The 14,952-nt window shown below is 33.6% G+C and overlaps 2 protein-coding genes across 2 annotated transcripts; one reads left to right on the top strand and one right to left on the bottom strand.

Annotated features, from left to right (window-relative positions):
• Positions 1-2,143: 2,143 nt before the first annotated feature.
• Positions 2,144-3,809, bottom strand: LOC132176099 (uncharacterized). Its single transcript, XM_059588224.2, has 3 exons — positions 3,691-3,809; positions 3,498-3,552; positions 2,144-2,507 (listed from the first exon to the last, which is right to left on the bottom strand). Exons 1-3 carry the CDS (start codon positions 3,770-3,772, stop codon positions 2,348-2,350), a joined length of 297 nt encoding a protein of 98 aa, XP_059444207.2. The 5' UTR covers positions 3,773-3,809; the 3' UTR covers positions 2,144-2,347.
• An 8,063-nt stretch (positions 3,810-11,872) lies between these two features.
• Positions 11,873-12,595, top strand: LOC148586703 (uncharacterized). The gene has a single exon (XM_088514143.1). It carries the CDS (start codon positions 11,873-11,875, stop codon positions 12,593-12,595), a length of 723 nt encoding a protein of 240 aa, XP_088370269.1.
• The last annotated feature ends 2,357 nt before the right edge of the window (positions 12,596-14,952 follow it).

Here is a 14,952-nt window from a genome sequence, read left to right as displayed (position 1 = left end):
AACACTTGATGTCAGAGTACAATTTAAGTCATGCAGCTTATTCTTCATACAGAAGACATTTTACTCTACCCAATGGAGAGTTTTAGAGCCCGGATCATCCTATCTAGTGGGGTGTAATAATACTGCTGTTTTGTTCATGTGGACGGTTCGTAGAACATGCTTTGCAATATGCTATTTCAAATGTCATAAAAATATTATGACATATGCCGAACTACCTTAATCTCTATGTTTATTCTATTTCTTTTTATTATTATTATTCCACTTTATATTTATCATATTATAAAATCTTATAAGGCGATCGTGGCTGGCATGATTGATTACTGTATATAGTGCATACATCTCAGAAGCTTGCATGTGTATAAGCTTCTGCTTGTATTTTCTTTGATTTAATTATACGCATTTCCTTTGCCAAATGTATGATTGCAGGAACGATCATTTGAATTAAAATCACAAATATATATATCAACGGTATGTGACTTTAAGTAATAATATAAAGAAAATATTAAAGAAAATATGAGTACGTATTATCTGAAATAAAGAAAATCCAAGCATTCCCAATTAAGAAAAGAATCTGAAACCGAGAAATTAACTAATGCTTAAACCTTCTACTCTTATCTTGTTTTCCTCTTGGATTCCCCTTCTTGCTACATCGTTTTCTTGTTGCAGCAAGATTTGATTCGTAGAGTGCAACGAGGCTCTCGTCCTGTGGCAAGCCAATGGATGGCTCCATTGATGAAAGGTTGTGGACGACGGTCAATTATACAATCGATATGCCTATAATCGATACATCGATACGCCTATAATCAACGATCAATTATACAATCGTGGAATAGTTGTGAGATAAAAATGTAGTTTATAAATATCTTAATTCAACAAATATATCCAAAAATTATTAGGGGAACAAAAATTTCCTACAAATTATTGTAAGAGTTTCTATAATTCAACCTCTAAAAAGTGACATGTGTCATTTAAGCATGTAATAAGCATTTATTTTCTTATTAATGTTATTAAAAAAAAAAAATTGAGAAGCACATGCTATTAAAAAAAATGTACTTCTTAGTACTTGTTAAGAGATAAATATCACTTTTTTAGAGGCTAGACTATAGGAGTTCCTACTACCCAGTTTGTAGGAGTAAATTTCCTACAAAATGAGTTATATGAATTTTTATAAACTAATATCTAAAAGTGTTATGTGTCATTTGAATATACAAGAAATACAAGTTTACATCTATATATATATATATATATATATATATATATGGTCCATGTGCTTTGGGTGTGTATCAAATTAGTCATCGGGTTTTCTAACATTGTAAAATCAATGTTTTTGTCTGCTTCTGTTAACGAACTTTTTTTTTTGCTTTGGTTAAAGAATAACTATGCAAGGGTAATGACATTAAGTTTTTTTATTTTTTATTTTTTATTTTTATGACAAGTCTACACAAGAGGGGGAGAAGGATTCAAACTAGAGACTTCCGCTTCATAAGGCGTGGTTTCCAGTCGATTAAGCTACATCTTAAAAACATAATGACAATAAATTAGGCGTGAAAGAAAACCATCGATTTGATGATGTGTGGTGAGGCTAATGTGAAGCCAAAAGGGCGAGATAAATGATTTGGCAATATTTGATAATTGTCAAACAATAATTATATGAAGATAACACACATGGCGCAGCATTATTGGACCAATTGATTTCTTTTAGGCATGATAAATGGCCCACTGGCGAAAATAGATGAAAATATGTTAAAAAGTACAAGGACTCATTTTTATCACTTTAAAAAACTCAATGATTAATTAAAAAAAAAAAAAAAAAAAAAAAAAAAAAAAAAAAAAACTTCAACGATTGATTTGATAGATACACACCAAAAGCACAAGTTAACCCTTTTTTTTTATACAAAAAATTAGTACGATAATTAAACATATTTCTCTTCTTCAAATGGTTTTTTGTAATTTGACTATTTCAACACAAATATATATATATATATATATATAAGATAGGCTTTTTATCTTCTCCCCACCCCCCACAAGATAAAAAATTAATAGGTCCTCCCCTGCAGAGAACCATCCGAATTTATTCTAAGTTTATGTCCTATCACAGGCAAACTCAGCAGATCATAATCCTCAATATCATGAACCATTAATATATTAACAATACTAGAAATTATATTTCAATTACTTGAACTAGCAAAAACATTCAACTAATAAGCACTCTAAAGCTTATACAAAAGAGAATATAAATTACCCCGATGTAGAGGTAAGTAAACTGATGCAGAGATCACACAAAGGAATTGATGATACTAAGCCACTCCTATAATGTTATGGTCATGTAGATGGGATACTTGGTTCTTCAGTCATACAGTGTTTTCGCAGATTGTGTTCTCGACTTTTTGCTTTCATGCTTTGAAGTTTTCTCATCATACTTCTCGCTTTTAGATATAGCTTTTGCAATGGCTTTCATCTTTCGGACATTTTTTGATCTCTTCATTGGTCTTCCCTTCTTCACCTTTCTGTTTAGAAAAGAGGTCCGTGATTAGAGGAAGAAAAAAAGAAGAAACAAAGGATTCAAATAGTAATCACATTTGAAACCAAACACGGCCAAGGTTAAAGTAAACTTAGTGAGAAAAAGAAAAACCAGGGTTAATGGATTTATTGTGAACATATCTCTAGGTCACCTATAGTCCTTACAAATCAAAAAAGAAAGGATTTGAATCCATAGATGCAAAACACATAAATAAATTGAAGTCTGCCAATTCAAGAAAGTTGTACCCATCTAAATGCTCATGAACCATACAAAGCCAGTATATAGGTGTCAAAAGCCAAACATTTAAGATTTAAGATTAAGACCCCAGAAAGGTTAGATATAGAAAATGCCAGAGCAGCTACAGAACATGCACTTCCAGAATAGCTGGGGCTCGTATTCCCCTACTTCAAAGGTGCCATAAAACTAAGCTAAAAGAAACCTTCAACTTCAAGACCAGAATTACCTCTGGTTTGGAGCTGCAACCATGGCTCCCTATTTGCACAGAAATCATAAGTCACAAGTAAAAAGAAAGTTAATTTACTTGTGACTATATTAATCTATCCCTAATTTAGATTCCTCCAAAAAATATCCTAATCTATATTAATCTATCCTAAACCTCAAATAAAATTTCAGAAAAAGGAAAAGATCATCCCCAACTGGTTAACAGTTCCTTCTCCCTCTCATCTCCACCTTGCAGAAACTATTCGCTACAATTGGAGGATAAAAAAAAAACAAGATGCAAGTACATACAATCCAGAAAACAATACAAATGTAATGGATTTATAATAAAATTACAACAAATCATCTTAGTGACTTAGCAGCCAATATAGTCAGACAACATGAACATAACCCATTACATACATATTAAACGTACAAATATTGTTCAGACCTACAAAGAATATTTCACACATTTTTCACTGGGAAACATAGTTTTTTAGACAACCCCAGTGATAATTGAATTGTTGTTAATGCTTACTTAATGTGAGCAGCAGAAGCTGGACTCTGAATTACAGACTCTGTCGTGTCCATTACTGCACAAAACAATGAAAAAATGTGTAAATTTTACTGCTACAACACGCACGCAGAATAGAAATCAAAAATAAAAACAACAAATTGAAAATTCAAAGACTCTATTTTTCCTTCGTTTTCCTCGGCAGATGAAGCCGTACCTTGAGGGAGATCTGAAACGGTCTCTTCTGTAATATCCATTGAAACGGCTGCGTTTCGCTTCTTATTCCTGTTCTTCGCCATCGCTGTGTGTGAGAGAGAGGTGATTTTTTTTTTTTTTTTTTTTTGTTCCCGGGAGGTTTGAAGGCAAAAACCCTAGCTCATTGAAATTTGAAAGCGATACCATATTGGGCCGTAATGGGTCTAGCCCATTAATCTTAACTTGGGCCAGGATTATGGGTTTCCAAATTAGCAAAATCAATCTTTACCAAAAACCCAAGAAAATGAATAAGAAAAAAAAAAAAAAAAAAGAAAGAAGGAAAGAATCAAACTTTGGCCCACAATGCAATTTTTGACATGATTTGCAAACCCGAAACTAACCCAACATAAAATTAGTGGATTAGGGTTAAATGGTCTGACCCGGCTAATTAAATAGGTCATATTAAGATAAACCTATATAATCTTATACCCAAATCACGATACAATCCAAACTTGAAATGCCAATAGATTATTAGCACTTCCTTAATTCACTCACCAAACCTCCGATAGTTCCAATAGTGGTACAAGAAGTAACAGTGGGCCATTTGCCATTTATAGGCACTCATTGAAACCCAGAAGCAATTGCACTTATATATGGGTTATGAACTTATGGTGTCAAATAATTCATTTTGTGTGGCTATGGCATGTGTTTTTGCCTCTTTCAGCATTGGTAATGACGATGCCAGATAGTGTGTCCCATCATGGAAATCATTGTTGTGCAAAAACAGCAGCTAATTCCATTGTTGTTTGGAGTTTTTCTTGTTGGCAATACCCGGCTAAGTATTTCAATGGCCCCAGTTAATCGTTAGGTATGGATTGTTTTGGCAGTATACTATCATCTGGGGCCACACTTGTTTGTAGGGTAGCAAATTCAAATGATTTATGAGCATTTTAAATCAGCAAATGTTTATAAGAAACTAAAAAGGGCCCTACACTGTAACGATACAGAGAAAAATGCAGCTCTAGAGAAATTAGTTAATTTAAAGCTTTTCGAATATTACTTATAAATTCCAATTTTACTTAATAAGTAAACAATACAAGGCTTAACAATCATGAATATATTTATAAATTACTCACTCTATATAAACTACTCATCTTTCCAATATATGATCGGAATTTTATGAAAATAAGTGTCACGGGAATTCTCACCTAACAGTTTGTAACGGTAAGTGTCACTGGAAATGCCACGTCAATTTATAAAGGACTTATAATAAAAATTGTAATACTCCAGCACTTAGAAATTTATACAAATTAAGGATTTGAAAAAGAATGTTGGCTACAGAAACCAAGTGTGTTCACTGGGCTCCATAACCAAGTGCGATGCATTATGAAGCAAGTAATAGTATTCCATAGTAGTAAATAGTTTAAAACTTAGTGATTCATAAAGCAGGATTGTGTTAAAGGGAGCGCAGGCTGGGACCATAGCTTAAAGAAATTGGATGTGGTTGATGGCCCTTTGGCTGGAGGGGCCTGCTTGGCTTGGTGTCCACTCATGTCAAGTCATTCATCGTCGATAGTAGATTTGCGTATCAAGTTTGGATTGTATCAAAACATAAGTATAAGATTATATAAGTTAATTCTAATCTGACCCATCTAATTAAACGGTTCAAACTCTTCAACTATAACCTACTAATTTCATATAAGTTCGCATTAAAAGTTTGTAAATCGTGTAAAAAAATGTCTGCCCTAATTTTAATAAAAACGAAATGAAAATATATTTTCTTTTTCTTATCTCTTTTTGCCATATCCTTGACTTGGTGGCTACTCCAACAGGACATGAGAAGTCCAAGGAACTGAAACTTTGGTGAGCTCTTTTTAGACCAACTGACACTATTCCACTCTGTCAGAAACTTCATCCTCCTTACAATGATGTTCAATGATTGTGAGGTATCTTAGCACATGACAAAGAAAAGAACAGGGGGGGCAATCTAATGACATTTACACATACCTAAGTGTAAAAGTTGTTCTTAGGGCATTCATTTTATATGTTCTTTCTTTTTTCAGCCTAGGATTTTAGTTCAATCAAAAACCACACATCTTACCTAACAACTTTACTAAAGCATGACAGCCACAACATCTTGCTGTGAAATACAAAACGATGGATTTAGAGGCTAGGATGGTCACCTAATCCAATTAATAGATGTGAATAGGCCATGGTGTAAAAGTAGTTCATTATTATTATAGTTAAGATATGGTAGACCAAATATATACTCAACCAATCTAGATTGAAAAAAGGGATATGGGAGTCTAAGATTCGAGTTAGTATGATAAAACTCGAACCGCAATTCTCGACTAGATCACGAAGGCCAACGCAAATGAACAAAGTAGAAAACGGGCTATAGGACTTGACCAAAGGAAAAAACCTACATAAAATTTCCACTAAAAACATGTCATGATTGTAGCATTAAGAATAACTAATCCATGATTTCAGTCTAACGTAAACTCAAACAATGTAGAATCCGACTTAGTCCAAAACTCACTAGTGAAAAATATACGTAAGGGAAGGTTATAAAACCATTCCATATATGAGCCATACGCACGCTCATAGACTTCATATGAGAAAACCCTAATTCTCCTTTTGAGCAATATACACTTTCCTTTATTGTTAACTTAAACATTAGAGAACTCTCTCGTCGGTAAGCTTTGACAAGTCTTGCAAGTGTTCGTTAACTGAATTTAACTTATGATCAACTACATCATCAAGATGTCATGATCTAGGATGTGTAAGTTATACATGCATTATATTCTAAAAAGATCAATGATTATTATATTTTTTTAGATTCACTTACATAGCATAACTCTACCTAGTACATAACATATATATATATATATATATATATATATATATATATATTCTAAAATGGTAGGTAATTATTTCAATCAGAAAAATTACCTAGCAACTTTACTAAAGCATGATAACCAAATGGAAGTGATGTGAATTTTAAGGTGATTAACATGAAAGTTGTTTGAGTCAACGATTGAGAGGAAACTTAATAATAATTAATAAGAAGTTAGGAAATGGCTCATGCAGTCATAATTAGAGCACTTTTGGAATTTAGAAGTGGAAATGATTACGTTTGGTGTAGGCTAATTTGTATAACCCTAATCCCCGGTAATATCGGTAAACGAGTAACGATATTCCAGACAAACTTTGTGGTGAATTGGCATGGGACCATTTTCATGTTCCTTAATTAATTTGTTTAATAAAAGATGTTGCTAATCCAGAGGTGTGACGTGCATGGCACGATTCAGTGATATGAAAAACCCCAAGACTTGCGAGAATGTCTAGATTTTGGAAATGCCACTTTATCGATTAAGTCAAAATTAATAAGTTATTTACTTTCTTTCTTTTTTTTTCGGATTTTGTTAGTAGATGCCTAATACAAAATGTTTGCCGCACAATCGAATGAGTTTTTTTTGGGTAAAATTCATGTACCCCCTCAAACTAATTCAAATCAACGTACCGTGTGTGTGATGTGAACTCTAGTTTGATAAAATTCTTTCTCTCTCTTTTAACTTTTCATGACATATTTATAATTTAAAGTAATTGCACCACGTGACATGTGTTAAACAAAAGCCACAAGACAAGTAGCATACAATTAATTAAGTGGATGATAGGTTGACAAACTGATCTATTCGAAAGTAGAGGAAAACTTAAGAACTTAATTGTTGAAATTAAAAATTCAGAAACTATATTAAAATTGTATGAAAATCTAAAGACTAAAATTTATTTTTCCAAAAATAAATTTTTATATATCCGCACAAGAGGGGATGAGGGATTCAAATTAATAACATTCGCTTCATAAGGTATGATCTTCAACCGATTGAGTTGTCTATTAGAAACTAAAAAAAAAAAATCTTAAGAAAATAAGAGCAAGGATTCTTCTGCTTGTCTACATAAGTCAGTAGCCCTATTAAGAGAAAAGGGCCATAATTGTTGAGAATACCTTGGTAGGGTGGCAACCTTAAGAAGCCATAAAATAAAAGGCAATATTCCCCTATTATGGTATGTTACCCACTTTTATTATTATTATTATTATTATTTATTGAAATTATGTTATCCCACCTTTTTATTTTTTTACATGTTAAATAAATAAATAAATAAATGAAGAAGATTGACAAGCTAGAGACCTATATGAGATTCCATAAGATCAAAGCATTAGTCATTGCTATTCAGAATATTGTTCTAACCATGCAATCATAACAAGCATTTGGTCGTAACAAATGGGGTCACAATTTCTCTTCTTTTCTGAACAAATAATAAAGTGGGTCACGATATCATACCCTCCAAATATATGTTTTAGCAATCAAATTGAAAAAAGGAGAAAAGAACAGCCATTATTTCCCAGTAACCCTGGGATTAGGTGGTCTTTGCCGGTTCAGACAACCATAGAAAAAGGTGGTTTTGCCGGTTCTAATTTCTTCCCAAAAAAAAAAATAAAACCATGGGCAATTTCTTGTTGTTGACTTATCCATCTGCTTCTGCCTTTTCCCCCCCCAATTAGCGGGGGCCACGTTACCGTTATCATAATCTCCCTCCACTTGAATTATAAATTTTTATGCATGATTTGAGTTGCTCAAATTACAGATTTAGCCTTCTCTAAATCCGAAATCATTCGAACTTGCTCTCTTATTCTAACTTTTATTATAGTTGGTCTCATTTAGTTCTTCTTGTACCTTTTTAGTTTTTTTTTTTTTTATCTTTAATCTGCACATATTCGGAATTTAACAGGTAAAATACTTATTTGGTCTCAAATAAATGGAGTGATTTTATTGCATTTGTCTTGCTATCATTGATTATTACTTATAATATAACCAAAAATAAAATAAAAATTGACATGTGGACATATTAATACTATAGATTATAAATTGCCTAATTTGAGGCTGTCACGTCAACAATATTTCAATTTATAGGAAGGTTTTTTATTATATGGGAAATGTTAGACATCTTAAGACTTTCTTCTCAATAGTTGTTCTCAAATGCTGTGTCACCATCCTATGAGTTTGTAACACACTTCCTAAAATAATAAATCTCATGAGATTGTGATACATCATTTGGGAACTAACTTTTGAAAGAAAAATTTGGGATATATAGCACTCATCTTATTATATATCCAGAGAAATGAGACAATCATACTTGCAACCATATTGAGGAAAAAAAAGAAGTCCATAACTAGTTTCTAAATCTTATTATAATTAATTTTATAATAACTTTCTGGGTTTTTAGGCAACTTCTATTCACTCCTTGGTTTTTTAAAATTAAAATTGCATTTTAACTCCTTTAAGTTTTTGTGTTTTTTATTTCTCTCTTTTAGTCCAAAATTAATTAGGTGGCATATGACCTCGTTAATGAGTTTAATAATTATTATATATATATATATAAAGGGAAGGGTAGATCCCCACCCACCTTCAATGATAGAGGGGGAGGAAGTTGTAACAATTTAGATAAAGTGCTAGCAATTTGAACTCCTTAAAATTATTTATAAAACATATTCTCATAAAAGATTTGGCAATTCTAATTGGCGTGTCGGTTTTGAGTCAGGTCAATCAGATTTAGGTTAATCTAAATATGACCCATTTAATTAAACGGGTCAAACCTCTCAACCCTGATACAACTCATTTAAACAAATAAGTGACACAAAATAGCCCATTTAATAAACAAGTTGTGTTGGGTTGACTTGACACGACACACATTAACACGTTTAATAGACAGTTCGTGTTAGGTTGACCCAAAATATGACTTGTTTGACCCATTTTCACACCTAAATATGAATTTAAATGGAGAAAAAAGAATTATATGAATTTTAAAAATGAATCTATATGAATTTTAGCCTTTAATTATTTTGTTCTTTAATTGTTAAAAAATATAATTTTATTTATATAGGCTATGCAGGTCACCAATGGAATAGGCGAGTTGGCACAAGATTGACTCGTTTAGTAAACAGATTAACTCAGATTGACCCGAATTGACATGAACTCCATTACACAAAACTCTAACTTGCTAATTTCGTGTTGTATTCATGTCGGGTTCACAAATCGTATCAAAAATTGTCAACTTTAGTCTCATATAATAAGAAACAAATGTGAGACTTAACATCCATGAACACTTTTATAATCCACTCACCGAATGTTGGACAAACTTTTGGGGTGTTACAATATCTCACTTAAATCATTGATGTCCTCGTCAAAGTCCATGTTATGGAGTGCTATCTAAGCACTACATGGTATTATTATGTTGCTTTGATACTATTTGAAATGACCTGAGAAAAAAAAAAAAAAAAAAAAAATTTGCCACGAATGTGCTATTACTCTAAAATAATTAAGTAAGTTGTAATTTGAGTTCCCTAAAATTACTTACAAAAGCTCAATATTATCTAATATGGAATCAGTGTATAACTTAAAACATATGAATATCTTTATAATCTAGACATTCAATGTAAGTAATATACCAACTCAATATGAGACTAACTTTTAGAGTGTCATAGGTAAAACCTCCCCCCACTCCCCAAATAGTGGGGTAGCTCGTGTGGTCACCCGGGGTTGCCACCCGCACTGCATGCATGGGTGTGGTTGCAATCCCCTTTTAAAGGTGGTGGAGTTGAATTATCACTTCTATCCCCTCCCATCTCTCCTCCCACCTCCTCCCAGTAGAGGCGGGCAGTAATGGAGGGTGAATGACCGGCTTCTCTATTTATTTTTAACTTCTTTCTCAGTTTTTTTGGTAATTTTTTATTATACAATAAAAATATGTGACATGTGACATGACAAAACTATTTACACGACACCACATTAACTTAATGTCAACGTAATTATTTTTTAGGAAAGGAGTGAAATGACAAAACACGGCAACCTTAAAGGGTTCAAATGTGATTTTAAAAAATCTAAAGAGTAAATTCAAATCACATGAAAACTCCGTGAGTTGTTATGAAATTTTCCTAAGCATGAATCATGATAAGGAATTTTGATATGATAGTAAATGAAGTCCAATCTCAAGCAAGAAAAGAAATGGCTCTTCCCACAGCGTAGTCACCATGTAATCTGTTCATTATTATGGTAAAATAGGTGTACCAAGATGTAAATCTTATGTATAAATATACATATATGGAGGTTCTTTTCATTTACTTATAGATGGACTATCATGACTTACGATTTTTTTGGTAATATGAAGGTTCATTTTGAATTGCAGTTTTAATAAGTGCAATTTAAAAAATTACGTTTTTGAAATCGCTATTTTTTAAAATAACAAAGGGTTGGTAAAACATGTTAAAAATAATTTTTTATGAAATATTTGTTATTCGAAATCATGATTTCGGTTTAAATTCACGCTTTTTCAAATAAACATCCCCTAATTTGTTTATAGAAATCGTTGTTTTTTTTTTAATATATATATTTTAGATTATATGCTTTCTAAATCGTAATGTCAAGCGCATTACGTTTAGCGATATCTTTTAAAAACACATATTTTTGCGAAATCACAATTTCAAACGCACCCAAAATAAAATATCATGGGAGAGGGGGGATTTTTGCAAAGAGGGTAATGCTGCTAGAAAAGGAACCAGCATCGACCCATCGAGCCACAAGACGGGCGCAAGAATTTGCGTTATATGAGACCTTAATTGTGGACCACTATACTTTGATTTGTTGTTTTTATTATTAAATTAAACAAAACATGTTTTAAAAAAAATTAAAATATAGCGCAATCAAATATAGGATACTATAGTAGAATAGGTATAATAAAATATATGATACAATAGTATCTTAAGAAATAAGACATATAGGGTTTCAACAACTGGAATTTTCACAGTCAAAAGTGCATATTTCCTGGAATATGGCAGAAAATTGGAAGTAAAGGGAGAAGGATCAGGTACCAGAAGCTCAAACGATATTTGGAAACTAATTTGGGGGTTAAAAGTACCTAATCCAACTAAGGTTTTCCTTTGGCGGGCATGTAGCAATATATTGCCAACTAAAGATAATCTAAAGAAACGAGGGATTAGGCTTAATGAGCAGTGTTTGTTTTGTAATTGTGAAACGGAGACTATTCGTCATGTTCTCTGGGATTGTCCTTCGGCAGTAGATGTGTGGAGTGCAGGTGGGAGAATTTTTCAGAAGGCCTACTGCGAAGGGTGTGATTTTAGGGATGTCATGGAGAAGATGTCCCTGCGTTGCAGTAGGGGGGAACTGGCTTTTATGGCTTTGCTTGCTAGGAGTATCTGGCTGAGGCGCAATACAGTGTTATATGGTGGGGAGTTTACTCACCCGAACCGTATTTTCCTGGAGACAGAATTATTTTTTCAGCAATATCGACAAGCTAATACAAGGGCGGAAGAGGACGAACAGGGATGTAGGGGGGAGAGGCTGGTAGGTATGAAATGGAGCTGTCCTCCGGTGGGTTTCTTCAAAATAAACTGGGATGTTGCTTGTGACAAGAAGAACCAGTGTATGGGGGCAGGAATTGTGGTCAGGGATTCAGATGGATTGGTCAATGCAGCACTCAGCAAGCCTTATTTTTCATTCCAAGAGCCGGTAATAGGGGAAGCCATGGCAGCGTTATCTGCTGTTGAATTTGGCAGAGATATCGGGTTGCAGGATATTTGTCTGGAGGGAGATTCCTTGATTGTGGTTAATGCAATACACGATAAGGTGGCTAAATGGAGCAGGTATGGACATATTATAGCTGATATTCAATCGGTGTTACATCAATTTAGGCAGTGGAAAGTCCAGCACGTGAAGAGGACAGCGAACATGGCAGCACACGGCTTGGCAAAGGAGGCAATTACTTTACTAGAGGACAAGGTGTGGTTAGAGGAAATACCCCATAGTATCTATGATACTATTATTTTAGAGCAGGTAGCTCTGGATGTATAGAGTCTTTATGGCTCTTGTTTTTATTGAGATGAAATGAAGATTTATCAGTTTCAAAAAAAAAAAGAAATAAGACATATATAAATCATTTTAATACATAGAGAAATTTTAAGGAATACATAAAAATATTTATTTTTATCAATCTCATTAATGAGATTTAAGAATAAGATTAGTTAAAAGAATGAGAGATTATGTCGGGAGATCCCTCATCAATTAATTTTATTTTTCTAATTATATATTTTTATTCTATTTATTTTATTTATCCTATTTGTTTATATAATATAAATGATACGGCTTAATGAAACGGAGGAGATTTCTCCAATCCGAAGTAAACTCAAACTTTTTTTTTTTTTTGTTTTTGTAACATGTAAACTCAAACTTAATGAGAGGCTTGAAGTACTTCTCTGAAAAATAAATTGGAATATCCTTCCAAAAAGACGAAAAACCCAACCCTTTTTAAAGTCCAAGAATGATTCCGACATTCTCTATGTCCTCCCTCTGTGCCTATCAAATCAAATGATCCGGGTATTTCTTTTTCTCATGCTTTTTTTGCCATTCTTATTTTTTGATAATTTTAATAAAAGCTTGATTTTGTCCCTTAAAAACAAAAAAAAAAAACACAAAGGTTTTTTTTTTTTTTGAGATACATTAGTAAAAGGTTGGAAATTTTTTCCAAACCAGTATAAAGGAAATAGTCTCTAATTCATTTAAAATAATGTCAAATATCTATAAACATTTAAAATGCACATTAAATTCGGAGAAAACATTACTTTGACCCCTTAAACTTCCACTCGATTTTACAAACATCTTCTAAACTTCCAAATATCTCATTTTGGATCTCTGAAATTTTAATTACTCTCAATCTGGACCCTCTGTTAGATTTTAAATGTTGCATGACGTTTATACCCCTGACTTTTGTATAAAATTATAACTTCCAAAACGTTTTTTTTTTATTTAAAAAAAAATGAAAATCAATGACATTTTGGTCTCTTTTTTTTTTTGTATTTTTAACGGCTAAAATTAACGGAAGGGTTCTAATTGAGAGTAATTAAAAATTCATGGATCAAAAATGAGAGATTTGGAAGTTCAAGGGTTTGTAAAATCGGATAGAAGTTTAGGGATCAAAGTGAAGTTGCTCCTTAAATTCTTAACATCATTAATAGTAGTTTACTAACTTAAATTAAATTTAATGTACCTTTTAAATGTTTATTAATACTTGACACTATTTTAAATGGGTTGGAAGATATTTTCTCTAAATTGATTTAGAAAAAATTTATGTCCTTAATAAAAATAGCCATTATCTCCCCATCTAAACTTGGAATCCCCTTCCCCGAAAGGATTATAATCTCTTTCAAAATTTTGTTGCCTTAATAATCGATTTTATCTAGAGATTTTACATAAATGCCGTAAAAAAAATAATAAAATAAAAAAAATCAACCTATTATATGTTGGGACTCTTCGGAGTGTCCGATGTATGCAGCCTCTAAACTGATCCTAATTAGGCCTGGCAATTCGGGTAATCTGGTAGACCCGATTAAGACCCGCGACCCGATTACCCAAGACACGAACACGACCCGATTAGCTAATCGGGTTAACAGGCTTGACACGAACACGACTCGGAAAATACCCGGGTAACCCGACACGACCCGTTTAACATTACCGGGTAAGATTGGGTAAACACGACCCGACACGAACATATATTAAATAGGTAATTCGACCCGACCCGACCCAAAAAATATGCAGAAAACAGAAAACTGAAAGAGTGACCGTGAGAGAGGGAGAGGGACAGCCGGAGAGGGAGACCGATCGTCGGTTTGGGTGGGGGGAGCTGGCGGATGCAGGGGATTTTGAGAGAGGGTCTGAGGGAGATAGAGCCGAGAGGGAGAGAGGAGAGAGAGGCGTCGCCGGTCAGCCGGTGGGGGGGGGGGGGGTTGGCGGCTGGCGATTGGTGGGGTAGGAGTCGTGAGGCCGTGACCGTGAGGGTGAGGGTGAGGCGTGAGGGTGACTGGGTGAGGCTGGCTGCTGGTGAGGGGTAAGCGCACTGAGCGTGAGACAATGAGATCAATGTTTGATTTTAGAATTTAGGGTTTCACTTTTTCACTTATTCAAGTTATTCTAATTTCTTAGTTCTTACCGGGTCGGCGGGTTGCACATATGCAGACTGCAGTAATAGGATGCACTGATGCACACAGCACACTTGCGGGTTGGGCAATTGGGCAGTTGGGCTTACGCTTGGGGTGGGTTTTTTATTTATTTTTATTTATTTATTTATTTTTTTAAGTTAACGGGTCTGGCGGGTCGGGTAACCCGCCAGACCCGTTAACTTAAACGTGTCTGGCGGGTCGACCCGCCAGGCACGA

Source organism: Corylus avellana, chromosome 3 (genome assembly GCF_965113065.1).
Source record: "Corylus avellana chromosome 3, dhCorAvel1.hap1.2, whole genome shotgun sequence".
Taxonomy (NCBI): domain Eukaryota; kingdom Viridiplantae; phylum Streptophyta; class Magnoliopsida; order Fagales; family Betulaceae; genus Corylus; species Corylus avellana.
The sequence above is the reverse complement of the archived record's forward strand: the minus strand, read 5'-3'. Positions and strand labels throughout refer to the sequence as shown.